The sequence below is a fragment of the Aspergillus stella-maris genome (assembly GCF_047715825.1).
Source record: "Aspergillus stella-maris strain CBS 113639 unplaced genomic scaffold BDV14scaffold_52, whole genome shotgun sequence".
Classification (NCBI taxonomy): Eukaryota; Fungi; Ascomycota; class Eurotiomycetes; order Eurotiales; family Aspergillaceae; genus Aspergillus; species Aspergillus stella-maris.
In genome coordinates, this window is record NW_027396846.1 from 160,547 (window position 1) to 183,477 (window position 22,931).

The 22,931-nt window shown below is 50.6% G+C and overlaps 9 protein-coding genes across 9 annotated transcripts; 3 read left to right on the plus strand and 6 right to left on the minus strand.

The window, feature by feature from the left end:
- Positions 1 to 53: 53 nt before the first annotated feature.
- Positions 54 to 1,759, plus strand: BDV14DRAFT_107387 (lipase ROG1 family protein). Its single transcript, XM_073765622.1, has 2 exons — positions 54 to 283; positions 335 to 1,759. The coding sequence occupies exons 1-2, from the start codon at positions 222 to 224 to the stop codon at positions 1,674 to 1,676; spliced, it is 1,404 nt and encodes a 467-aa protein (XP_073625344.1). The 5' UTR covers positions 54 to 221; the 3' UTR covers positions 1,677 to 1,759.
- Positions 1,760 to 3,226: 1,467 nt separating this feature from the next.
- BDV14DRAFT_178511 (uncharacterized protein) lies at positions 3,227 to 3,545 on the minus strand. The gene is made up of 2 exons (XM_073769599.1): positions 3,376 to 3,545; positions 3,227 to 3,321 (listed from the first exon to the last, which is right to left on the minus strand). Exons 1-2 carry the CDS (start codon positions 3,511 to 3,513, stop codon positions 3,295 to 3,297), a joined length of 165 nt encoding a protein of 54 aa, XP_073625345.1. The 5' UTR covers positions 3,514 to 3,545; the 3' UTR covers positions 3,227 to 3,294.
- A 56-nt stretch (positions 3,546 to 3,601) lies between these two features.
- On the minus strand, positions 3,602 to 6,273 carry BDV14DRAFT_178512 (phosphatidyl synthase). Its single transcript, XM_073769600.1, has 2 exons — positions 5,172 to 6,273; positions 3,602 to 5,121 (listed from the first exon to the last, which is right to left on the minus strand). Exons 1-2 carry the CDS (start codon positions 5,567 to 5,569, stop codon positions 4,155 to 4,157), a joined length of 1,365 nt encoding a protein of 454 aa, XP_073625346.1. The 5' UTR covers positions 5,570 to 6,273; the 3' UTR covers positions 3,602 to 4,154.
- Positions 6,274 to 8,008: 1,735 nt separating this feature from the next.
- On the minus strand, positions 8,009 to 10,807 carry BDV14DRAFT_107497 (uncharacterized protein). The gene is made up of 2 exons (XM_073765623.1): positions 10,404 to 10,807; positions 8,009 to 10,322 (listed from the first exon to the last, which is right to left on the minus strand). Exon 2 carries the CDS (start codon positions 10,309 to 10,311, stop codon positions 8,191 to 8,193), a length of 2,121 nt encoding a protein of 706 aa, XP_073625347.1. The 5' UTR covers positions 10,312 to 10,322; positions 10,404 to 10,807; the 3' UTR covers positions 8,009 to 8,190.
- Positions 10,808 to 11,515: 708 nt separating this feature from the next.
- Positions 11,516 to 12,121, minus strand: BDV14DRAFT_178520 (YqaE/Pmp3 family membrane protein). The gene is made up of 2 exons (XM_073769601.1): positions 11,847 to 12,121; positions 11,516 to 11,711 (listed from the first exon to the last, which is right to left on the minus strand). Exons 1-2 carry the CDS (start codon positions 11,861 to 11,863, stop codon positions 11,573 to 11,575), a joined length of 156 nt encoding a protein of 51 aa, XP_073625348.1. The 5' UTR covers positions 11,864 to 12,121; the 3' UTR covers positions 11,516 to 11,572.
- Positions 12,122 to 12,721: 600 nt separating this feature from the next.
- Positions 12,722 to 14,844, plus strand: BDV14DRAFT_178522 (uncharacterized protein). Its single transcript, XM_073769602.1, has 2 exons — positions 12,722 to 13,371; positions 13,423 to 14,844. Exons 1-2 carry the CDS (start codon positions 13,159 to 13,161, stop codon positions 14,776 to 14,778), a joined length of 1,569 nt encoding a protein of 522 aa, XP_073625349.1. The 5' UTR covers positions 12,722 to 13,158; the 3' UTR covers positions 14,779 to 14,844.
- Positions 14,845 to 14,978: 134 nt separating this feature from the next.
- On the plus strand, positions 14,979 to 16,436 carry BDV14DRAFT_178523 (H(+)-transporting V0 sector ATPase subunit c). The gene is made up of 6 exons (XM_073769603.1): positions 14,979 to 15,134; positions 15,247 to 15,259; positions 15,372 to 15,501; positions 15,550 to 15,706; positions 15,757 to 15,860; positions 15,917 to 16,436. The coding sequence occupies exons 1-6, from the start codon at positions 15,118 to 15,120 to the stop codon at positions 15,979 to 15,981; spliced, it is 486 nt and encodes a 161-aa protein (XP_073625350.1). The 5' UTR covers positions 14,979 to 15,117; the 3' UTR covers positions 15,982 to 16,436.
- Positions 16,437 to 16,460: 24 nt separating this feature from the next.
- BDV14DRAFT_178528 (mitochondrial 37S ribosomal protein mS38) lies at positions 16,461 to 17,984 on the minus strand. Its single transcript, XM_073769604.1, has 2 exons — positions 17,622 to 17,984; positions 16,461 to 17,561 (listed from the first exon to the last, which is right to left on the minus strand). Exons 1-2 carry the CDS (start codon positions 17,950 to 17,952, stop codon positions 16,882 to 16,884), a joined length of 1,011 nt encoding a protein of 336 aa, XP_073625351.1. The 5' UTR covers positions 17,953 to 17,984; the 3' UTR covers positions 16,461 to 16,881.
- Positions 17,985 to 18,145: 161 nt separating this feature from the next.
- On the minus strand, positions 18,146 to 20,040 carry BDV14DRAFT_178530 (guanine nucleotide-binding protein subunit alpha). Its single transcript, XM_073769605.1, has 5 exons — positions 19,816 to 20,040; positions 19,575 to 19,759; positions 19,363 to 19,526; positions 19,054 to 19,312; positions 18,146 to 19,000 (listed from the first exon to the last, which is right to left on the minus strand). Exons 1-5 carry the CDS (start codon positions 19,946 to 19,948, stop codon positions 18,659 to 18,661), a joined length of 1,083 nt encoding a protein of 360 aa, XP_073625352.1. The 5' UTR covers positions 19,949 to 20,040; the 3' UTR covers positions 18,146 to 18,658.
- Between the last annotated feature and the right edge of the window lie 2,891 nt (positions 20,041 to 22,931).

A 22,931-nucleotide genomic window follows, 5' to 3' on the forward strand; every position in this document is an offset into this window, starting at 1 on the left:
AGCATGATCGATCGTCAAGTCCGGACACAGCAGCCGCCAGCGTCACCAGACAAGAAAAGCAACACGAGAAAGGGGTAACCTGTCAGCAGCTGCGCCATCATGCTGCCTGTTTCCATGCTTCACGCTCAGGTGCCAAGACGCCGCGACTCAAAGTATAAAGAAGATTGAAGCCCCTTCTCTTCGTCATCACAAGATCATACCAATTCCACATACACGTCGCGATGGACCCCGATCAATCAGCAACAGAAACAAAGGCAGACCACCTCTGCGTCCTCGTTCATGGGTAAGAAAGACCTTTTTGCTTCAAAACCATTAGCTGACGATTGTTCTAAAGACTATGGGGAAACTCTTCTCATATGGGCACCATCGCTTCGGCCTTGCGACAACGGTACGACGGGAGTCAACTCCACGTCTTGGCTTCGAAATGCAACGACGGTAACCTCACATACGATGGCATTGAGGTATGTGGAGAGCGACTCGCCCATGAAATTGAAGAGGCTCTGGACAAATTAGAAACCGACGGGCACAGGGTCCAGAAATTAAGCGTGGTCGGATACTCACTCGGCGGATTGATCGCTCGTTACGCGCTCGGGTTGTTGTATGCTCGGGGCTGGCTTGATAAGCTGGAGCCAGTCAACTTTACAACTTTCGCGTCACCGCATCTGGGGGTCCGGGCGCCGGTGAGGGGAGCACAGGGTTTCCTCTTCAACAACCTTGGTTCGCGGACGGTGTCAGTTTCTGGGAAGCAGTTGTTTTTGACGGATACGTTTCGCGATTCGGGAAAGCCAATGCTCAGTGTTCTGGCTGAGCCTGAGAGCATCTTCGTGGAAGCGCTGAAGAGATTCAACCACCGCTCGGTTTATGGGAACGTGACCAACGATCGCACCACGGCCCTCTATACTACAATCTTCTCGGGTGTTGACCACTTCGCGGATTTAGAGAGTTTGAATGTCAATTATGTGGGCGGATATGATTCCGTGATTGTCGACCCGAATGTTTACCTCCTTCCGTCAGAGGAAAAGCCAAAACCACCTCTCTCGCGTCGGATGTCTGAGGGGGTCCGAAACTTCTTCAACAAACTTCCGTTCTGGCTGTTCTTTTCATTTGTTCTGTGTGTATCGATCCCGATATTCCTCGGATATGCTGTTGTTCAAACATTCCGCAGCCGAGAACGAATACGCATGCACCAAGAGAGCCCTGGGAATATTTTTGGGCGATACCGTTTGCCCGTCGCTGTCAGACGGGTTCGAACCGCCATGGATGAAGTCTTCGAGAATGCCGCCACGAGAAAAGATCCCGACTATATCTCGCCCAGCGCATCCCCTTCAGACTTGGATCTAGAGTCACAGCAGTCGCCCGTCAGCAAAACAAAGTCCCTCGAAGATGCATCAAACGTGGTTTCTCCTGCAGAAAGCTCGACTGAACCCGAGACTGCAATAACCAGAGCTGCGACTGACGGCACCGTCAAAGGAGAAAGACGCCCCACCCTAGCCCTCACCCCAGATCAATTCTCGATGATCAAGTCCCTCAACGCCGTCGGTTTCCGCAAATACCCTGTCTACATTCATAACCACACGCATACCCACGCAGCGATCGTAGTTCGCGTCGACAAGCCGGGATTCGAAGAGGGTCACATTGTGATCAAGCACTGGCTTGACCAGGGATTCAAAATCTGAACGATTCGTGTATTACCGATTCGATACCGCATACGACGCTTTTCCAAATCCATTTCCATCGTGGAGACCGGAGATGAAAATGGAGACCTGGGGTACATACTGGGGTACATGAAATGGATAGCCGCTGCATGCGCTAGCGCAGCCTGTACGTACCCCGGGTTACCCAATGCATGCATATTGTATATCGATGCTCGCTCGCCCCGCTACGACGACCGACTGGAGTACGGCCGTCCGCTCGCTTCAACTACACGTTTTGGGAAGCGCGTCTTTCGCTACGATGAAAGAGTGGGGACTGGCGACTGCTGGTGTACAGCGTATAGTACCACATGGACAAAATATGGATTCCTCGCCCCGCTCCTAGAGCCCCGGATTTTCACCTGCTGAGATCCCGGGTTCGCGCTCGCGGTACCATCGATCAGGCATCCGGATACTCCCAGCCAGATTTTCGTGGGCCGCGATGAGGTCACCTCGCTGCATGCGTCGAAGGCGCAATAATTCGGCTACGAAGTTCGGAGTACTTGCCTCATGCCTCGCATTTTATGCATCTACTACGCATTTAGAAGGAGCATAGCGAATTTTGAGCCATATAGACTAATCCATTATTTCGTTCCTTAAACCTGACTACCCCCGTCGTAGCATCGTTCCCGCGTTACATCACATTGCATCCGCACGATATCGCATCGCAGCAAAGCGCAGCGCATCGTTCCGTCGCTGACGTCGTTAGCACATGGCAACCTACCTACCTTAAGCAAGCCCTGACGACCTCAGGCGACTGCGCGCGCAGACGGGCCGCCAACTACCTACGGCTTGCCATTTCCGCAATAGCGTGCAAAGTGCAAAAGAGCATTCCCTACTTAGTACCCTGCAAAAAGCGAGCACTTAACGCAGCCAACCATATAAGCAAGATCTCCAGCTCAAAGAAAATAGCCTCATCCCATCCCGCTAGTAGACTTGTAGTCAAAGAACCCCTCCATGTACCCCGCCAACCCCGGAATTACCCAATCCATCCGTCCGTTCCACGCTCACCCTCTTTAACCACTCATAGCTTCCGGACGGAATAGAGTCATCCATACCATGTCCATATGACTCCTTAGTATACCGCATGGATAAAAGGAAGGCCGAAGGGTAGGCTCTTGGCATGGCGCACTCTATCCCGAGTAGCCTCTTGCGGATGGTAGTGCGGATGGTCATACCCCGTTTATTATAGACTAGTATTAGGTAGACTAGGTAGGAAGAGAAAGGCTGATTTATCCAGCCAGCCATGTGTTGTCGGAGCTCGCCGCATCTAGGAGTGGGATCGCTTGTGCTATGCATGGAGTAGGTAGGTAGCATTCGATTCCTTCTATTTCGGGTGTGGCAATGATGCATTTCAGCCTCGAGATCCCGTCGCCTACCTACCTACAGAGAATTTGGCGGTAGCAGTGCTAGTAAGTAAGCCCTTGTAAATCATAACACAGCATAACACAGCAAAGCCATCGGCAGGTGGTCGTTACTCCGCTGTATTATAGCCACCCAGGGAGACGGACAGGCAGGCAGGCAGGTAGTAGAATCCAGGTCCTCGAGCGTATCCCATCCGGCTGGGAGTTTCCAACCCTTCTAACTCGCCAGATCTGCATATCTAGCTTGACAATCTGTGCGTCGTGATCTGTACACTTGAGTCAGTGTGGCACTGTGGCGCCGCGAAAATCTGTAGATAGACATCACCATGCATGGTTTTGCATGCAGTGTATCTTTGGGCTGGGCCTGGAGCGTCCATGGCTTGCGCTGAGCCGAGTATTGGAAGGCGGAAGGTGAGGGAGGGAACAAGGGGAGGGTGTTGTGGCGCTGATATGGTCATGGATGGATATCGGGTACGAGGGTTATGGATGCAGTGGATGCTTATGTTGTGTTCCCAGCTTCCCAACTTCCCTGCTTCCCGGCCGTCTCGGGCTGTACTCTGTACGGCGGAACGTGAAGGGCCTTGTACAGGGTACGACTTGGGCGTCCGTGCCATGCGTATTGGTATTACGGTTTTAAGGTTGGTAGTTGGAACTAGTGGAGGACGAAGAGGTAAATAGTCCGTGCGCGCAACCTCAGCTGCAGCTGAATGACTACAGCTAAATTAGGGAGAGACTGAGACTAAGGTACGCATGGGAGAAGCAGGAAAGCTGTGCACTTTTCTAGTCATCATTCATTCTCAGTTGTAGCCAGCTACCTTAAGTGTACAAGAGTAAAAGCCAAAATAATGCAGATGAGCGATAACTTTGATAGCTAATCGCCTGTATCATGATGTCTGATTGAAGTGTCAAAGAAGCCAAATTCATGTTGAAACAGTGGTAGTGGGGAATCATCTAGTCAATACATTGTAAGGTTCAGTTGAAGTGAAAAATGAAATAGACAAAAAGTAGTAGTCCAGCCAGGAAGAAACGAAAAAACGGAGACAATCTAGGCGTTAATCATTATTGCATGCAAATGGTAGGAAGCCACCCTGATGCCAGTTTACTCGCTGACTTGCCCATACATGATGGGACCATTTGAAGTGGCGGTAGCGGTAGCAAGCTTGTTACCCTCACTGTTAAACTTCGGGCCAAGCTCGCGGTCAATGGCGAATTTGACGGCGTCGAGAACAGTGCCGCAGGTCTTCTTTGGTGGGTAGCGAGGGACAGTGCCGTCCTGGTAGACACCGGTCTTGACGAGGATAGAGAACCAACTCGAGTCGCTGATCTCGTCGAACTGGTTGGTACCACGAATGTCAGACTCGGGAGTGTCACCGACAAAGTACACAGTGCTGGGAGGCTTGTTGATGCCGTGGTAGTCCTCGCGCCAGCGGCGAAGCAGACGCATGGCGAATTCATATGTACCGAGTTGAGGCTTGCCGAAAGCAAATGTGTTCAATTGCTTGCCGGTAATTGCGTTGTACATGGCTTCGAGAGAAGCCTTGAGGGCACCCATACCGATACGGGAGTGCTGATGCGAGGTGGACCAGACGACGTCGTTATGCGAGAAGAAAACGGGCGGGCCCTCGTTAAAGCAATCTGAGCGTTCCATCATGTTTCCGTTCTTGGTCATGAGGCAGTCGAGAATGATTTGCTGGTCACCAGCCCAATCACGGCTGTCGGCGAAAACGAAGATTGCGTCGATCTTGAGGTTCTCGAGGTCAAGGACCTTGGAGTTGTTGTACTCTTCTTCGGTCAATCTCCGGAAGGGAGTCGTGTCGTGAGCGGTCTTGATGAAGTCTCCGGGAGTAACGACATCCTTAAAGCCGTAGCCCTGAGCCACGAGACGGCATTTCTCGCCTTCGCCACCAACAACCAGAACAGTACCGTACTTCTCAGCCATCTCCTTCATGGGGGTATGTCCGCAGATAAATTGCCCGGGGGCAACCTCGAGTTCGAGTTGACGGCTGAGGTCCTTACAGCGTTCTTCCTCGGTTTTTCCACCGCCATTCGTGACAAAGATGTAGGGACTGGAAGATGTTAGTTCATAGTAAAGACAAATGAATGTGTTGTAACTTACACTTTGACGCCGTATGGGTTCTCGCCGTTTATGTACTTCATAGCCTCAACGGCAGCTGGGATGGGCTGTCCTCCGCGAAGGAGAACACCATCGATATCGAAAGCCAGAGCAAACTCATCAGTCGTTGTAAGACTAGGCGGGATGAATGGCGACGTAGCTGGCGAGTCAGCCTGGGGAGAAGTGCTTTCTACCGAAGAAGCAGAGAGGTCACTGTCGAGGCGCTTCTTGGACTGGTCAATCTCGGCAGGGAACTCGTTCTGCTCCTTCGGCTGGGCCATCAGGTGCTTAGGAGGCACAAGCACGTTGGGGCCGCCGTAGAGCTCTGCATGATCCTCGGACTGGCTGTCGAGACGGTTGACACGGAAGCCATTGTTGGTAGCGGTTGTTGGTAAAGACATGTTTGAAGTAGGTTGTGACAAGATGAAGTATGAAGATAATAATCAGGTATAGTGGAGCCGGTCTGCAGCAAGTGGGCAAGTCGTCTCAAGGAAGGGCAAGGGTGTATGAGACGACAAGTATAGCAGATGCAAAAATAGACCTAGGCTCAAGCTTGGAAGTGGATGAAGTGCTTGGTCTAAGGCAGGGCCGTTGGCAAGAGTGGAGTTGCGAATGAAGATCGATAGATGATAAGGGAAGGATGAAGAAAGAAAGAGGGTGATGAAGGCTGGAAATCGTTGGATTTTTATAGGAAAACAGAGACGGAGGTGGAAAGGCGTAGGCCACCGAATCGAACCGATTGCGTCCCCTGGCTCCGTCATCGATGTTGTTTGGAACAAGGTAGCCTGGTGGGTTGCGATATAGTCTTGGTACCTGCCCCACCAACAGTCGAATGTTTAGTTTCTTTGCATGCAATTAGCCAACGAGGGGCATGGTGGGTATGTCATTGAAGGGTGACAACCACGGGGAGCCGAAGGTTGTCGCTCTGCCGGTCGTTGTGTTTCGAGCCTATCAAGGAAGGAGGATGGTGACGTGCAGTAGTGGGACCCCCTGGTGCGAGAGGGAATAAGAGCGCACAGAGCAAGGGCTAGTGTCGAATTCGGCGTGGCGGTGATGGCGGAGGAAAGAAAATCAGAGAAGAAGACGAAGAGGTTGATATCATCAGTTGAAGCTTGACTGTGGACGGGCAATCAGAGGCCCGGAATTCCCCTCCACCCGCAAACCGGATTGCATTAATACGGTATGTATACTCAGTACATACAATACAGATTACGGAAGTATGAGAGTACAATCCCATCTAATATCCTAAACCTCCTAACAAAATGTAGACTGGGTAGAGATGCATATCCCGGAGGACTCCGATCCCGACGAATGAAGCCGGTCTCTTCAGCCGAGGCGCCCTGATTGCTTTGTCTGTCTTACTCTTGTTGATTCTTGTCGACTGTTGGTGGTGTGAAGAAGCCCATTACATCATCAGTGGGCCCAGTGTCCGTGTCAAGTCCCCGCAGCCTATCGCATCCCCCAGATCCCCTTCCACTCCAGCCGCATGCTCGTCTCTATACAACCCTCTTACAACCTCATTCTATAGCAGGTGGCCCGAGGCCATATGTCATATTATTAAGGATCAATATTGTCTCGCCCCTGATATGGTACGTCCACCTCGCCTCCCACCCCAAACCACGCCCATCATCCGCTCGCTCAGCCCAGCCGGTGACCCGGATGAGCCCAAGCCCATGAAACTCTGTCGACATCACGAATTTGAATAGGAACAAAGAGTGCGGCGTCCCGAGGCCCCGAAGCCAAATACGCCCTGGCTGCTGCTTGTTCCGCGGTTGATTGGTGCGAGCCAAGAGTCTTAGTCCCCTGGTATATTCCGCTTATGGATCTTCATGCATGCTCGGGTTTAAGGGAGTATGGCACAGCCGGGGTATTCTGTACACTGCTTTGGTGCTATGCTTAAAGAGATGTTAGTTGGTGATTGTTGATAGGCTAGTGTTGGATCTGGTTGCATCGGATTGCTTTGCTCTACAAAAAGACGACCAGAGATGCTAGTTCACCGCTAGTAATACTGCTAGGCTTAAGCGACGGGCGAATACTAGGAGTACCAAAGTTACTAGTAACTATGTACCCCAGATAGAGGGGTACATTCTGACTTTTTGCGGAGTAGCATACTCCAGAGAAAGAGGTGAGGATCAGTTGCATGTGAGAATTAGGAGGCAGAATGATCATGCTGGTGGAGACACTTATCATTTGCCCATCTACCAGGCTTTACAGTACTACGCTGTGCGCCCAGGTGTCGGGTTTAAGGCAACTCGTCTACTTGATAGGTAAGCTTGTATAGTGCCAGCCGCAGCTGTACTTTGGTCCTTTAGTACATCCAACTATCCATCTCACCTCTACCACTACTTTCGAATAGCTACTAGTAATTAGCCTTACCTCTTCAAAAACATCCAAGCCCTTTCGGACGCCGGACATGTGAAATGAGACGTTAAGCATGACTCAGCCCCGAGGCTTTACAATAGTGGATACAAAGTGACCACCACTGACTCATCGATTGTATGATTCCCTCATGCTCTGCAAAACAGTGGGTACGACTAAGTGTAGGTTTAGGAGATTCCCGCCGGGCTCCGCCCATGTGTAGATGGCCGGGGGTTGAGCCAGAGAACATGAAAAGAAGGGTATTGGAATTCTCCAGATGTTATACTTCAATTTGATCATTCTTGCTTTGGCTTGCTAGTGAGACATTTTGTGGGCTGAGTTATGGGATGATATGGAATGATAGAGAGTGCAATACCAGGTTTTGTACACAAAGACCAAAAAGGATGGATGAAAGCATTACTTTTACTAAGTCGTTCTGACAGTGGTTCTGACAAAGAAGAAATGAAAATCCGTTCCGTATGCAGAGGAGCTGTCCATCAAGGACGCTTGATATATAAAGTAAATGAGAAAGATAGAAAGAAACTTATGCAGTATCAAAAAGAGATATAAGCAGCGCTAATGAGCAGACATGCAGTCGTCACAATATAGATCATAGATATACATCAAAGAAGATACATGGATTATTTCGAGTCAAGCCCGAACATTATTCCACTTGGAGGATCAAGTCTGCACCCCTCCGCGATGGGGTAAGTTGGCGCTCGGTAGGCGCCGGCTTTTTCTTAGGCATACCGAGTACTCCTTTGGGATCATTGTTGTGTCCTCCATAACTCCTAGGGGGAGTAGCAGTAGGCACGTTGTATCCAGCGCTGGTGGCTTCATTGTTCTGCTCAACCCAGTAGTCGTCAGGGCAGTAAGGAATATTCACCTCTTTCGGCGACGGTAAAGGCTTGTTCGTGCCGGGCCGGCGTATCTGCACGCGCTTGATGTCGTCTTGCCGGACGATTCGAGGCCGTGAGACAACCTCCTGCGGTCGTGTAGGTGGACCGGGGTCTAAAGCTTGTCTTGGTGGATACCTCGGAGCCGGTGTTGGGGTCGATACATTGCTTGAGCTAGAGCTAGAGCCCATCGGATTTTGCACCTCGCCCATTGGTGTTCTGATTTCTCTCACGGGTGTAAGTGGGCGGAATCCCCCGGAGTGATGTGACCCCTGCGCTGAACTGGGGTCATTGCCGAACCCGAATTCAAACTCATATCCTGCGTATTTTGGGCTATTCTCATATGCATATGACCCATGCCCTTGCATTGGGCTGTGAGAGACATGCTGAGGTTGAATTACTTTGGCCCCAACGAAACCAGCGTCGGGGCTCTTTTTCCAGTAGTTGTCGAGGTCATCGTCATAGTCTACCTGAGTAGATGGATAGCGGGAAAGATCGCGGGTAGAGAGTTGTCGAGAGGACTGAGGCCCTTCATTCGAATAAACAGGTTTTTTGCCTCGTGCTGATGCCTTCATAGCCTGCGTTTGGCCTGGACTTGCGAATCCATATTTCATTGCCCGTGGGTTGGCAGGTAACCCTGTCATGGGCTTTCGACCGTGGCTTCTCTCGCTGTTGTGAGAGAAACTAGACTGCGGAATTGATGGACTAGGGTGATTCCTTGATCCTGTCTCGTCCTCTATAAAAGTTGCTCCACTGCTAGGTCTCGGCTTCTTGAGGCTCCACCTCAACGGCCTTGGGTAGAGTTCGTAAGTCGGCTTGTCCGGAAGCAGATCAGAGACTGTTCTAGACGACGCGATTGACGCCGTTTCGTATTCCCACGTAGAGGACTGATGACCGGGCCGATCCGTATTAGCAGCAGACCTATGGTGGTTCTGGTCACGGTCTTCCTCTGGTTCGGTGATAATAACTGCTGGAAATGGGGCTGCATTATATTCCGGGTGATGGTATACAGTATCTGCCGGAGTGACAAGCCTAACACTCTCGGAGTCGGTAGGATGCGAGCCTGGCGACGGTCTCGGTCCCATTGGAGGGCGTCTCGGTGGGAAATTGAAATCAGGAGGCTCAGACATGTGGCCGCCAATCTCGAAGAATTCTCGGTCTTGTGCTTTGCGCCTGATCTTTCTGCAGCAGAAGAAGATTATGACTCCAATGATGAAGAAGCCAGCAATTCCAGAAGCAACAGAAACACCGATTACGGCGCCCGAATTGAGAGCGCTGCCTTTTGAGGAAGCCTCAGACGTCTCGCTTGATGTTGGTTCGGGTGATGTATTCGTCGATGTCGAGGTAGGTTCGTCGGTAGTAGTGTGAGAATCTGTGCTTTCAGTGGTTGATGTTGGGCTCTGGAATGTCGTTGTCGTGGAAGTATGATCTGTTTTTGTTATCGTCGCCTCTGTAGTTGTTCGGGTAGACGTAGGTCGTGTGGTTGTTACGATCGTAGGTCTTGTTGTTGTAGTAGGATTCCCGGACGCCGTTATTGTAGCGACGATGGTGGGATGTGTTTGCGGTAGCGCTCCAGGCACAGAATCGCAGATGCTGTAGGTATCGAAGCTCATCGCCACCTCCATTGAGCACAGCGAGAGACTGCATCGCAACGCCGCCTCCCCCAGGGTATAGCCACTTTTTGTATTCTCCGTGCATAGATAGGTAAGATCACAGCCCGCAGAGCAAGCGTTTCTCGGATAGTCGGTGCTGATGAAGCTTTCCAGGCATTTTGAAGCGCACTTTGGGAGCAGGTCAAGCAAGGAGACAGTCGATGCATGTGTGTTTTGTGCGAGGACCACGAGGACGATGACTACTGTAGGTGCCCATCGAAGAGGATATGGTAACATGGTGCGATGGCCTGTCGATGAAGCTTGATTAGCACTTTTTAGCACTTCAAGCCCGTCACAAATGGCAGACGGGCAGCAGATGGTGTACATACCCAGATCTTTGAGCTACAGAGCTCGTTCCTCCGTGACATTAGTACGTATTGTATGTTATTCTCTCATGCTGAGGTAGAGTAGAGGAAAATTGAAGATGCCTAGGAATCCAGATCAGAATCTACAGGAAGCGTCAGAGGACTGGCCTCATGGCAGGACGTCGACATCATCATCATCGAAGAGCCCGGCGGCTACAGCCATTGTGCTGTCATTGGAGCACAAATGGAGATCCAAGCCCTCCGGCTTGCTGGCGACCGGCTGGTCCATAGAATCGTCCAGATCTGAGACAGGGCGCATACAGGCTTCTGTACGCGCCGTGATGAAACACAGGTCCGAAGGGTACAGAATTCGGACGGGTGAGGTGCCTGAGCCTTGAGTAAGCGCTTTGTTTGGAGGAGAGACAATGGTGTTCTGGATTTAGGCGCCGAGGTTGGCGCCCACGCTGCACGATGAAGCAATCAGCTTAGCTCGTCAGCTAACATGGGGCCCGGCGCTTCCACGAACTGCAGAATCGTGTGCCACTCACCTCTTGCTGTCGTCCTTGTTTTTGTGCCAAACTTAGACAGCGTGAAGATCCCTGAAGAATGATGAAAAATAGATCTACAGAAAATCTACTACAAACTCGGTCGAAGCGCGCTTCGCCGTTAAGCTGTCATGATCGCGCCCGAATCGACTGGCTGTGATTTACTTTCAGCCCAGGCTATTGTCAGACCCAGAGAACAATCGCAAGGGGGTCAAGAACAGTTCATGATATTATCCATTCACTATAGCAGTGTAGAACAAAACAAAAGCTCAAAAGCCGTATGAGCTGGTATCATAAAAATAGACGCGCGAAACCGACATAACTGACATGGCAACAGTGATTAAGAAACCCAGCGATACATGAACCATATCCGGTCATCAGCATGCGACTATCGTTAAGGAAAGAGATCGAAGAATGCGAAGGAGACGCCAAGACGAAACGGGATGGTAGCCGGACCTCGGCGGAAGCAAGCTGACGAAACGGGAATCGCGTGTTCAGCTCTCATCTTTTCTCGGAAGAACGATTTTCGACACGGCGATGGATGGCGTCGCAGGTCCAGTGGTCGACACTAGGGGTTCTAGTGCTTGAATATAATGTAGCTGCAGAAGACGTTAGCAGAGGGACTTGGCAATTCCGCTTGCGGGGAACTCACATGGCGTGGATGATACCAGGAATCCAACCCAGGATTGTCAAACAGATGTTGATGAGGAAGTCAGCACCGCATCCGCGCTCGAGGAAGACTCCAAGAGGAGGGAGGATGAAGGCGAAGATGAGCTTGCAAATGTCACTGCGGGACAACCGTTAGCTGATGAACTCCAGAATGTGATGCGACAGTGGCCGCCGAGAAGGCGCAAACGTCATCATCCGGACGAGCTGCGATCGCACGGCGCAGGAGCGAACCCAGGGAGACGGCGCAACTTACGAAGCGGTGAAAGGCATTATGGTTGAGTTGCGGTGTGAACCGGTAGATTTGAATATAGCAGCGATGGAAAGGAGTTGATGAGATGGGGAGTGATGGAAGAATAACGAGAGAAGTTTACAAGGGACGGGCAAGGCGGGAGAGGAGAGCGGTTCTTAAATCCTCGGAGCGGGGGCCAGGCAGGACTAACTGTGGCTGGAGCGATTGTCATTTGCAGATTGAGCCAGAAAAAAACATCCTTTCATTAAAGTGAGCCCAACGGCACAGCGTTGAGAGTCAAACCATGCTTGATCCCGGCCAGTCTTTGCTACGTCATACGCGCAGCCACTGTGGCTCATAATTATATCCCCCGTGCTGATTGGTTTCGCCGTTGTCGCTGAGGACGTGGGTATGTCATTCTAGCTGATCGCCAACTCAAGTACGTACTCTTATGCTGCTGCCAGGGACTCTTGTTCCGTTTTACTTGAAGTTCCTATGGTTCGCCCGCAAGCCAGAAAAGCAATAAATTCGGCACTGTTGATCGCATTTTTGCTCTGAACTCTGCTGCCTAGACTCTGTCGGGCACTAGTAACCGCCTCACTGCGTCACCAGAGCGACCAGGTCTCGAGCCACAAGTCTTTCAACTGGGAAATGACAGAAGTTATTCATGGAATCTGTTTGTTGTCTAGATTTTCCTGAAGCCTACGGAGTACAGCCCTACAGCCCCATCCCCATGGGTCCATAGACTATCACAGCCACGTTCTGGATCTTCGAACGGCTTCAAGGCCAATGAGGTCATCATGCGCACTCCATTTTTAGCAGCAGCCGGGAACTTACTGCAATCACAACCAGTAGACTCGTACATAAAAAGAGGTGCCTAGTTCATGCTCCATGGCAGCGGCAAGGTCACTTGAGTGATACAATCATGATGGCCCGTTTAATGCGCTTCGAGTCCCGGGCCTGTGTTCTGTGCCACAAGTTGCTCTGATTGTGATGTCACCGGCTGTGGCTGAAGTTGCACATAGTTTACATAGCCGGGCTTGAGGCACCAGGGATAATTTCAGCGAATTCGAATAATATTAGTTTGGGAGCAAATCTCGATAAGACGTACCTCGATGCACAAAGTCATCCGACACAGCACTTGTGAGACTGGAGGTGGTTCCAGATCGTTGATGTTGAGAGCTAGTAAGCTGGGGAGGCTTGGCAGCCAATAGCTGACCAAAAATTCCCAAGCTTCGGTCTCCGTAGCGCTCTTCAACATTCCGTCCGCAGCATCACAGCATTATTTGCTGCACTCGAAACTGCAAATAGCACCGTCGCTAGTACCAATGCTTCCATGTCGGTAGTTTCTGGGTTCGCCCCGTGCTCTACGCCAGCACGGCTCGCTTTCAGGCCACAATCCCAACGGCGGGTGCTTGGATGGAGCCAAGCTACAGTTCGATTACAGGCGCGTCTGCCTGCGCGCAGGTGGGCTGGATCAAAGACAAATGAAGCTATTGTCGATCAGCGTTTAGCCTGTACGTGGCTAACTACGACGCCTGAACAACTGGTGGGTTGCGCAGAGTCGCTGTGTGCTTGGATTGAGGCTAATTTTTGAAAGACCCCAGACGACATCTTGTCCAGAATTCCTGTCGCTGCCCCCGATGCGATTGACTATACCCCAGTGTTTATCTTTACACCTGCGTTCGCCCGCTGGGCTGATATACAAAGCACCTTCGTTGAACAGTGTCTGGTTCGCTTTTACCGCAATGCTCTAGACCGTCAACCACACATACATGCCGTTACCGCCATAATTGATCGTTTGCCTTACCCAGCACAAGATAGCTCGCAGGATGTGACGGAGGCTGAGGGGGTTTCGATTTTACTCGCGCAAAATATTCAGGGCAAGGCTGTTTCACCGCGGCCGATCCGCTCGCTGGAAACTGAAGAGCCAACACTGCTCTTCTCATTTCGCAAGGAATCTGACGACGCACATCTAGCCACCCATGAAATTGGACTGCGACTAGCTAATACCATCTTCGTGAATGGCAAGGAAAATACGCTTTTTGGCAACCGTTGGACTTACGATTCGTCCTCCAAGGGGCTTAAAATAGAGTCTACAATGGATCTTGCCACGTGCTCTGCCACAATGTCCTCTATCGGCGTTCTCAGCTCACTCAGACTCCCATTGCATCCAGTTGGTGAGCGACGGAAAGTTATCTCCAGCATGGGAAACATCCTACGGCAAATAGCCAAGCACGCTGACGGTAGATCGGATGAGCCAATGCCGGCCTCTTCAGAGCTAGAAAAGGAGCTTCCACGATACATTTCTGAGCATGATATTTCCGATCAAAGGGTATCTGTATGGGCCTTGATTGAGAAATCAGAAGAGAGTGCCTACAACAACGCAAAACACTCGCAGAGCAGCCTTGCAGAAGCGATTGAAGGGGGCGCTACGCTTCATCGTGTCATGAGTGGCGGTGGAGGCTGGGGAAAGAAACAGGGGCTGCTGTCACTTGATCCAGAGATGACTTTTGGCCGGCCTAGTGATGAGAGCATGAAACCTCTCAATCAAGTTCTTTCTTCTGGCGATGAAAACTCGGCGGCTACAGGCGCATCTTCTTCCGAGCTTCCAGAATTTATGCAGGAGCTATCATCCCTGTCACAGGCTGCAGAGCCTGGTGACCATGTTCAATTCTTTGCCTCTGTTGAACGCCCTGAGCCGCGTATGGAGAGTAGCTCAGAGTCATCTAGAGAAAGCCTTCAATGCTCCTTTGGCGTTGTGTCGGACGCTGATACCCTTTCGAGCAAATCCCTGGAGCATAAGGACTTGACGGTGCTCCCAGATTATTTTGGTGCGTTGTCTGAGAAAGCCATCACGTACCTGCAGCCTTCGCGTGGATCTGCATCAGGTGTGTCCGAGTCTCGTACTAAGATAGATGTCCCTGGATCAAGGGTTTCATTGAAACTGGAATAGAAGAAGAAAAGTTCCATGTATTTTGTATTTCTAGCCGAATAGATAAAAATTACCTGTGTATTCCATCAAACAGTAGTAAATGTCACAGCTCTGCTTCGTAGTAGTCTTTCGTGAGCCACTGCCAAGAGAATCACGTGACAGCACGGGAGGTGCCTCAGCCTCGCCGAAGCAACCAGCGTGTTCGCCTCCAACCTCCAGTTCCGACTTACATCGTCGAGCTTCAGATCATCGTCGCATCGACATCGCTGCAGCGGTTACGTGCTTTATCTCTCTCCCTCTCGATCGTTCTCATCGTCTTCAAGCTTTTTCTGTTTCCTCCGGCTTCGTCCCACCGTCAAGATGGCCACTGAGCTCTGGTACGTAATCATCACAAAGCTACTCCTTTTCGCTCTGCTACAGCAGTCGTCTTTCATACGACAGTTGATATGTGTATCCTGCATAAACATTTACTGACTTCTATGTTTATAGCCCCGTTTATGCGGTGAGTAACTAGATACCCTCCCCAGACGCCCGTACCGGCTCCGAGCAATCGGTCCCCGTCAGCCCGAGAGTTGAATCACTTGCTCGAACACGATAACTGATACTCTTTTCAGCCGTTCTTCGGCTCCCTTGGCTGCACTTCAGCCATCGTCTTCACCTGCTTCGGTGCCGCCTATGGTACCGCTAAGGCTGGTGTCGGTGTTTGCTCCATGGGTGTTCTCCGCCCCGACCTGATCGTCAAGAGTGTGTTTCCCCGCGAGTCTCCTGAAGCGTAATGCTTACGAGCCTTAGACATTGTCCCCGTCGTCATGGCTGGTATCATTGGTATCTACGGTTTGGTCGTTTCGGTCCTTGTCGCGAACAACTTGAAGCAGTCTGTGCCTCTCTACACATCGCTTGTACAGCTTGGAGCTGGTCTTGCCGTCGGTCTTGCCGGTTTGGCTGCTGGGTATGTTACCTACTGACTATCAGGTTCATTACAGAACTAACGGTCAACAGTTTTGCCATCGGTATCGTCGGAGACGCTGGTGTCCGCGGAACAGCTCAGCAGCCCAGACTCTACGTCGGCATGATTCTTATTCTTATTTTCGCTGAAGTCTTGGGTGAGTAGTGCATCACTTGACGTTCTTAGATTGTGCTTAACCTCTATTTTCCCCAGGTCTTTACGGTCTCATTGTTGCCCTTCTGATGAACTCCCGTGCCACCCTCGACGCTCAGTGCTAGATGCTGTTTTCGACTACTCACCGAGTCACCAGCTGACGGGCGGAATTCGTGTGCCAGCTGATGAATATCGTCTACGGAGCATCTAGTCATCTAGGCTCGGACACTTGAACGTATTTTGTATGACATGTCGATTGCGCTGAGCTTGGAGGGTCTACCTCCCAGGCATGCACCATCTGTTTTGGAGAAGGATGGAGGAACCGTTGGATTTCTACACCTGACAACTATAATTCCATCTCACTAGCCCGCATACGCTGCAGGCTAGACCAGAGATCGGGAGGTATTCGTAGATACATTATGCATGATTTGCGGAAACTGTATTTTATGGGAGTTGCTTGCTACTGTTGCTGTGATCCTAGAAAACCGAGTTTTGATACTCAAAGCTCGTGTGATTTGAATGTGTTTTTGTTGAGTTCTTCCTAGTTATAGTCAGTCTTATGCATGCTATCTTTTCTATCTATGATTTCTGTCGAAATATTTATGGCTTGGATCTGTAGATGTATTTGACATGACCGTAATCTGTAAAGCCTTAAAGCCTTCGACGCGTAGAGGTCATTTACTGATTGATAAGATAGCATGTGAGCCATGCCTGTCACCGGAAAATTTTTGCTTGTACGGAGTACTACGTCCAAGATATGTTTCGATCACCTGTCTAAAGATACGTGCATTCTCCGTAAAATATGCAATAGGTCCAGAGACAAAAGTACGAAACTCGTGAAACTAGCCAAAGACACCAGAATAAGATAAAGCGTTCTATTGATAGAGTAAGGTAGGAAAGCCAAACTGCGATATGTGGAGATGGAGGAGTTGTACGTAGTAGGGAGAATGCGATCGGATGAAGAAACAGAAACAGAGTAGGAAAGCAAGTACAGAAGACCCTCGCAGTAAATACAAAGATTGCGACTAGGCCTTGTCGAGCTTCCGTCTCAGCGTCCGTGTCCGACGCAGCAGCTTCTTGAACTTGTGGTTCTTCATCTTGCGCACGCGCCGTCTCCGGGTGCTAAGCGCCTGCATTGTTCCGTTGTTCCGGAGGCGCTCGATATAGGTGGTTTGCGAGTTCGAGGGGGTGTCAATGACGACCTCGGATTCATCAGCACTGAAGGCTTCCATGCTTCGAGCCTGGACGAACGGGGTGGTGTGGGCCTCGTAGGTCTTGCTACCGTCGGAAAGGGTAGATTCTTGGATCGTCAAGACGGTGGAGTAGCTTGAAGTTTCCTGCGCCTGCTGCTGTTCGCCTTCGGCGGCAGCGACGTAGGGAGTTGGAGGTGGTGGAGGGTTGAACGGGCGAAGACGCTTCGTCATTTCCTCCACGGAGGCCTTGAGTTCAGACATGTCGAGGCTGTCGAGCTGGTTGGCTTCGGCCTCAAAGGCGTTCATGGGACCGTCAGTCTCGGCGAAGTGGTGCGCGGCGTTCTCCATCGTGTTTACGGCGGAGGAGAGGGTAAAGATCACATCGTCCGCGGCATTCTTCGGGGCTTGCTTTGTGAATATCGAGTCGAACGCTTCGGGGGTGGAGGGCGAAGGAACGGTCGTGGAGACGGAGATGGGTCGGTGAATGGAGAAAAATGATGCAAGCTGAACATCTAATCGACAGACAGTTTGTTAATTTCCTGAGACTCCTCTGATTCTAGATTTAGACATACCATGCGGCTGCAAGTGTTGCGTCGAAGGCACACTGGGTAGGTTGGAGAAAGCGTTGGGCTGGCTAGACTTGGGGCCGTTGCGACCATTGTTGCCCTTACCATCCTTTCCGCGGCGCTTCGAGGATTTGCCCTCACGCTTGGCTCCGGAACCGACTTCCTTCGCAGGCGTCTGGGACGAAGCGTCGACCGGCTTGGAGGATGACGAAGAATAGCGGCGTTGACGGACGATTCCCGTAGTCGCGGTAGCGAGGCCCTGGGTAGTTAGGCGGCAGACACCAGTGACTGGCGCTACTGGCACCCATGCCGCCCTGCGTAACGAGGAGGACAGCATCTTTAGGGGTCGAGTATGAGACTGTTCGAGGCAGAGGACAAAGCCGGTCATGAGGCGAAATCCAGCTTGACAGCCGATCATGCGGAACGGATTAGGTAAGTCCCGATGTTGGTGCCTGAGGCTACAACATTGCCGTATCAGCCCACCCCTACCAAGCGGGCACCGACAAACTACGAGTACTGAAATATTTGAACCATGTATTAATGTAGCTAGAATACAGACTGATATAGGAATGCACAAATGGTATCTCAGCACATAAGATCCGATCCCAAACTGGGTCGCGGTCGTGATGTCCCCTCAAATCTTCATATCCAAGGCGAAAGTCAATTCGTGATTCTGTTGAGACAAAAAGCGGCGGGACAGATCATGGAATCGCCTCAGCGGGGGCACATATTAGCAGGAGAAGAGAGCGCCAAATGACAGCACAATGCAGCTTTCGGCAGAGAAGGAAAGCAAAGAAAATTCGTGAGAGATCTGACAGCTTTGGCAAACAACTGAGACAAAATGGTATCAATCGGCATTATATAGGAAGTGAGCCCATCGCTGAATTGAGGAAATGGAGAGTTATCAAGCAGAGTTGGCTTTTGCCGCGTGGGAAAAAAAAAATGCAATAAGCGTATATAAAGAACAGAACGCAAGAGGTGTAAATGCAAGAGGAGTATAATGCGAAATCATGGCCATCGAGTCCAGTCATTTCAAGTGTAGCTCATAGTATGAGGGTGTGGAGATTCTTCTGGATAATCATATCCTGTACTGAGTCCATGGTAGCCTTCAATAATGTTGTATCCGTGGCATTGGTGTAGTGAATATAGATTTCTCGGTCAGGAACTCGGTTGATACCTCGGAAGCGATCGGCAAAGTATTTGGCGGCAGCATCGAAGTCGGTATTTGAATCGCTGTAATCGGGGAAGTGCTTGGAAATGGGGGATATCTCGAGCTTGTCCTTGAACAGATCGATCTTGTTCAGGAACAAGATGATTGGTTTTCGTTTGAACCATTCACCGTTCACCAAAGACTCGAAAAGCATCATCGCTTCGTGCATTTGGTTCTGAGGGAGTGGTTAGGTCAAGTCGGCTAAGCAGAGGCGATATGAACACTTACAGCATTTTGGTCTTCAACCAGGCATTGGTCGTATCCAGACAATGCAACCATAAAGAGCAAGCATTGCACACCCTCGAAGCAGTGTATCCACTTCTTACGCTCGGATCGTTGACCTCCAACATCCATCATTCTGAAGTTCATTTGGCCGAGCTCAAAAAGTGTTTCGGTGATACCCGTTGTCCGCAAACGTGCCTGTAACATATCTTGGTTGTCCGGAAGCCAGCCAGACTCGAAAATACGTTCGAGGGAGTTGAAAAAGCTACAACAATCAGTAAAGGCGTCGTGTGCGATATCCACCCTAAAACTCACTAATTCAAGTTGTCGTGAAGAGCAAACTCGTGTCCCTTGGAGACGGCCTTTTGAACACCTCCATCATCCCACATTTCGGTCATTGCATCGCGAACTTTGAGATCGGAGAATGCCTCCTCAACACCCACGTCTGGTTCCAGGTTGTCTATGAAAGCCGCCAGGGGCTGTCATAGTGTTAGCAACGAACCTCATATAGCACTAGGTAGACTAACCTTAGTAGCGTCACGTTCAAAACTGATATTTTCGGTGCGCATAATTTCCAGGAGAACTTTGAAAGCAACCACAACATTTGAATATATAACCGCTCGCGTTTGCCGACGTTCGTCTTCGGGAAATCCTCCTGAATGAATAATGCGCATTTGCTTGATGATGGTCGATTTTCCTGATTCACCAGCACCTGAAATCAATCAGTAAGCACTGCATATGGAACTTTTCAGGTCGAAATATACTCACCCAGCAACAAAATCTTGATTGTCCTATCCATCACTTTCTTGTCATTCTTTAGGCTCTTCTCTATTCTGGCATTTCGCTGAACAGCTTCTCTGTCATCCGCCCCGTCGGCGGGTTTTGAGCTCATGCAACCCATTGTGTATAGCTAAGCGCAGCTGGTAAGAGCGGTTTTGAAGCGCGGTCTGTTTGACAATAATACTGTCAGTTACCAGATCCAGGTATAATTCAACAGCAGGTAAAAACCGGTCGTCCAAGCGGAGTCGGCGACATCTCCGAGCTGCTCCCAAATGTGAACAGACGGGTCGATTGAACCCACCGCCGATCGATCCAATGATTACCTTCAATAGCACAAGGTCAAAGGATACAAAAAAGAGAGTACCTACCAATCAAAGAACAAAGAGATAAGTGGGAAACCCCAATCTGGTCTCGAGCGCTAATACGGGAAACGACCTCCAAGCTGGTGAACAAAGCAGAACGACCGCCCAGGCAGGTTTCTTGTTTACCACCAGACAAAGTCAATGGAGCTTCAGCTTGAGATAGACACGGTACTGCGTTCTCAATTCAACGTAGACAGCGAAGTGTAGCAGTCGCGACGGATTGAAGGATAAGCAACGGTAAACGGTCGATTCAAATGGGATCGAGGTATTCTCGTTCGGAGGTAATGAGGTCTTGCCGTGAATTTGAACGAATAAACACTGCGTATCGAAACGATTTTTCGGGGACAACCAGGTCCAGCGCTAGGTTTCCAGTTTCGTCGGGAGATAAATCGCCGTTCTGATGGCCTGCTCGGGAGCAAAGTGCACGCTGAGAAGGGACAAGGATACTGTAAGCTCAGTGTAGGGGAGAAGAGAGGTTCATCTCTCCAGGCGACAGCGATCGAATGAGTGAAGGACGCAAAAGGCGGAAGGAGGGACAGGTTCTAGAATGAAGCGTCGAAGATTCGCTGCAGGAAGCAAGAATAAGAATGGAGCGTGTGAGAGCGGCGCGCAATTCGTTAGTTATATTGATGCGTCCGATCGGAGGAGGGGGGAGATTGAAGGCCAGGACTGGTGTAAGCACGGAGCACTAGGAGCTTTGGGACAGCCGGGACTACTGTGAGCTAGGGAAAGGCAAATAATAATCAAAGGCTAAAACCAAACAAGGAAGTACAGAATAAAGAAGAAGAAAGGTCCAGGAACCAGCCAACAACGCCCGGCAGAGTGGCTAAAGTGACCGAGCAAAAGAGAGTCAGAGAGCGCATGGAGGGAGCTACTTTGTCTAGTCCGTGCAGCTAGACAGTTAGCCTAACTTAGCCTGTCTTAGCCCCGACGGGTAGACAATCCCCCAAGCAACTGGTCGACTGCTTCGGGGTTAGCTCGGGCCCCATGAATGGTTCGGCTCTGGGATCTTCTATCCACCGTCGCTGCTCTTGATGAATTGCATCTCTGGTTCCCTTTCCTCAGGGCCACTTTTCCTGACTCACGGTTCACCACGCGAGTCGAGATCCTGACGAAGATGAGGAGGTGCTTGACTTTCGGCATCTCGCACTTCTTTCCTCACTCAAAATACCCAATCCCGGCTATCCAAGAGGCCGCGGCGAAGCCTGGCTGGCGGCTGGTAATCCATGCGCATCCCTGTTTCCTGCCTGCATGACGGGACGAACGGTAAGTACTCCATCGTTGGATCCCCAAATTCCCCATAATCCTCACAATAATTTGAGCTTCCTGGTTCCTAACGTTGGGTTCTCCCTAGATAACCCCACCCACGTCGTATGAGCCAAAGAGCTTCATCAGGCCTTAATCTTTTTTCGGTTCGTTGATTTCGCGTCTCATATTAAGGAGTCCCGATCGATGCACAGAGCATATGCGCTTCCACATGTTGAGATTCAAGAACCGGGTCTATTTCGAACCCATGGCCGGATTGGCCGAGGAACGCAAAAGCCACGAGGTTGACGGAGCAGTCTCGGCGCATCTCGCATGGACCGATCGGCAGACGTCTTGCTTACTTGGTTGTAGGACAGAGCTTGCCGTTTCATCGCGCATTGGATATATCGATTATCGACTTTCGCAGACAATTTGCTGCCGAAAGTGTCTATTTTCGGACTCAAGCGACCAAGAGACTTGTTTGCCCTACTCCGGGGTGCGAATCCTACGTTCTCGCTTAGACGTTATTTCCTCGTGAAGATCGAACAGAAATCCGGCAATAAATAATGTTGAGGAACGAAGTTCTTCCTGTTGTCGAGTCGTCAACAGTTTCCAAAGGTGGAGCGAATCCTCTTTTTTGCCCTTCGTAATCAAGGGTCGCCCAGTCTCATCCCGCGGTGATGTGTCAGAGTGCTCCCGCCCGCTCTCCAACCAAAGTAACCTTCTGCCCTAGAACGCCCAATAGGTCTGTCACCTCTGTTGGTTTTTTGTCCAGACAAAAAGAAGCAGGCCGTTTTGGCCAAGCGTGCCAGCTCGACAAGATAATCTCGCAGATTGGACAGAATATTCAGGGCCGGGCGCAGAGTCGCAGACTAGAATGACGATAAGCCCTCTTGAAACGATGTGGATCTTGCTCTTCCGACCAGCCGGTTTCACCTTTTCAATGGATGAGACGCCGTCTGCCCACTAAGGCAGGGGAGTAGTCGACTCCAACCTCTGGGGTCGATGAGGAATTGTGCAGCATGGCGTCGACAGCAAAGGATCAATTCTCCTATGAACAACATGTCATAAAGCAGCAAATCCCATGATTCGCAGCGGCAGCGGCAGCAATTACATTCTGTATGCAACCCTGCAAATAAGGATTTTGACACCTCTTCCTCCCGATGCCGCTCGGCTCTACCCTGACTCGCCAATCGCCTTTAGTGTTGAGTATTAACCACTTCGGGAAGGAAACACCCTGGCTTACTAGAGGAAGCTCTCATCTTCTTCGCCAATCCTGCAGCTCATCATATGTGAGTTGTCAATATTATGCGACAGCCTCATTGCAACCTGTATGACCCCGAGTCAACGGGCCCGAGTCAATGTGACGGGGCTCATGGTTGGACTGATACGCATCTAACGGGCGGTAATGGCATGAACATGCTTCATCTTCAGACTTGACGGCAGGCATTGCTGAGAACTCCGTCCCCTGTCTGCTGATTCGAATCAACTATTGAA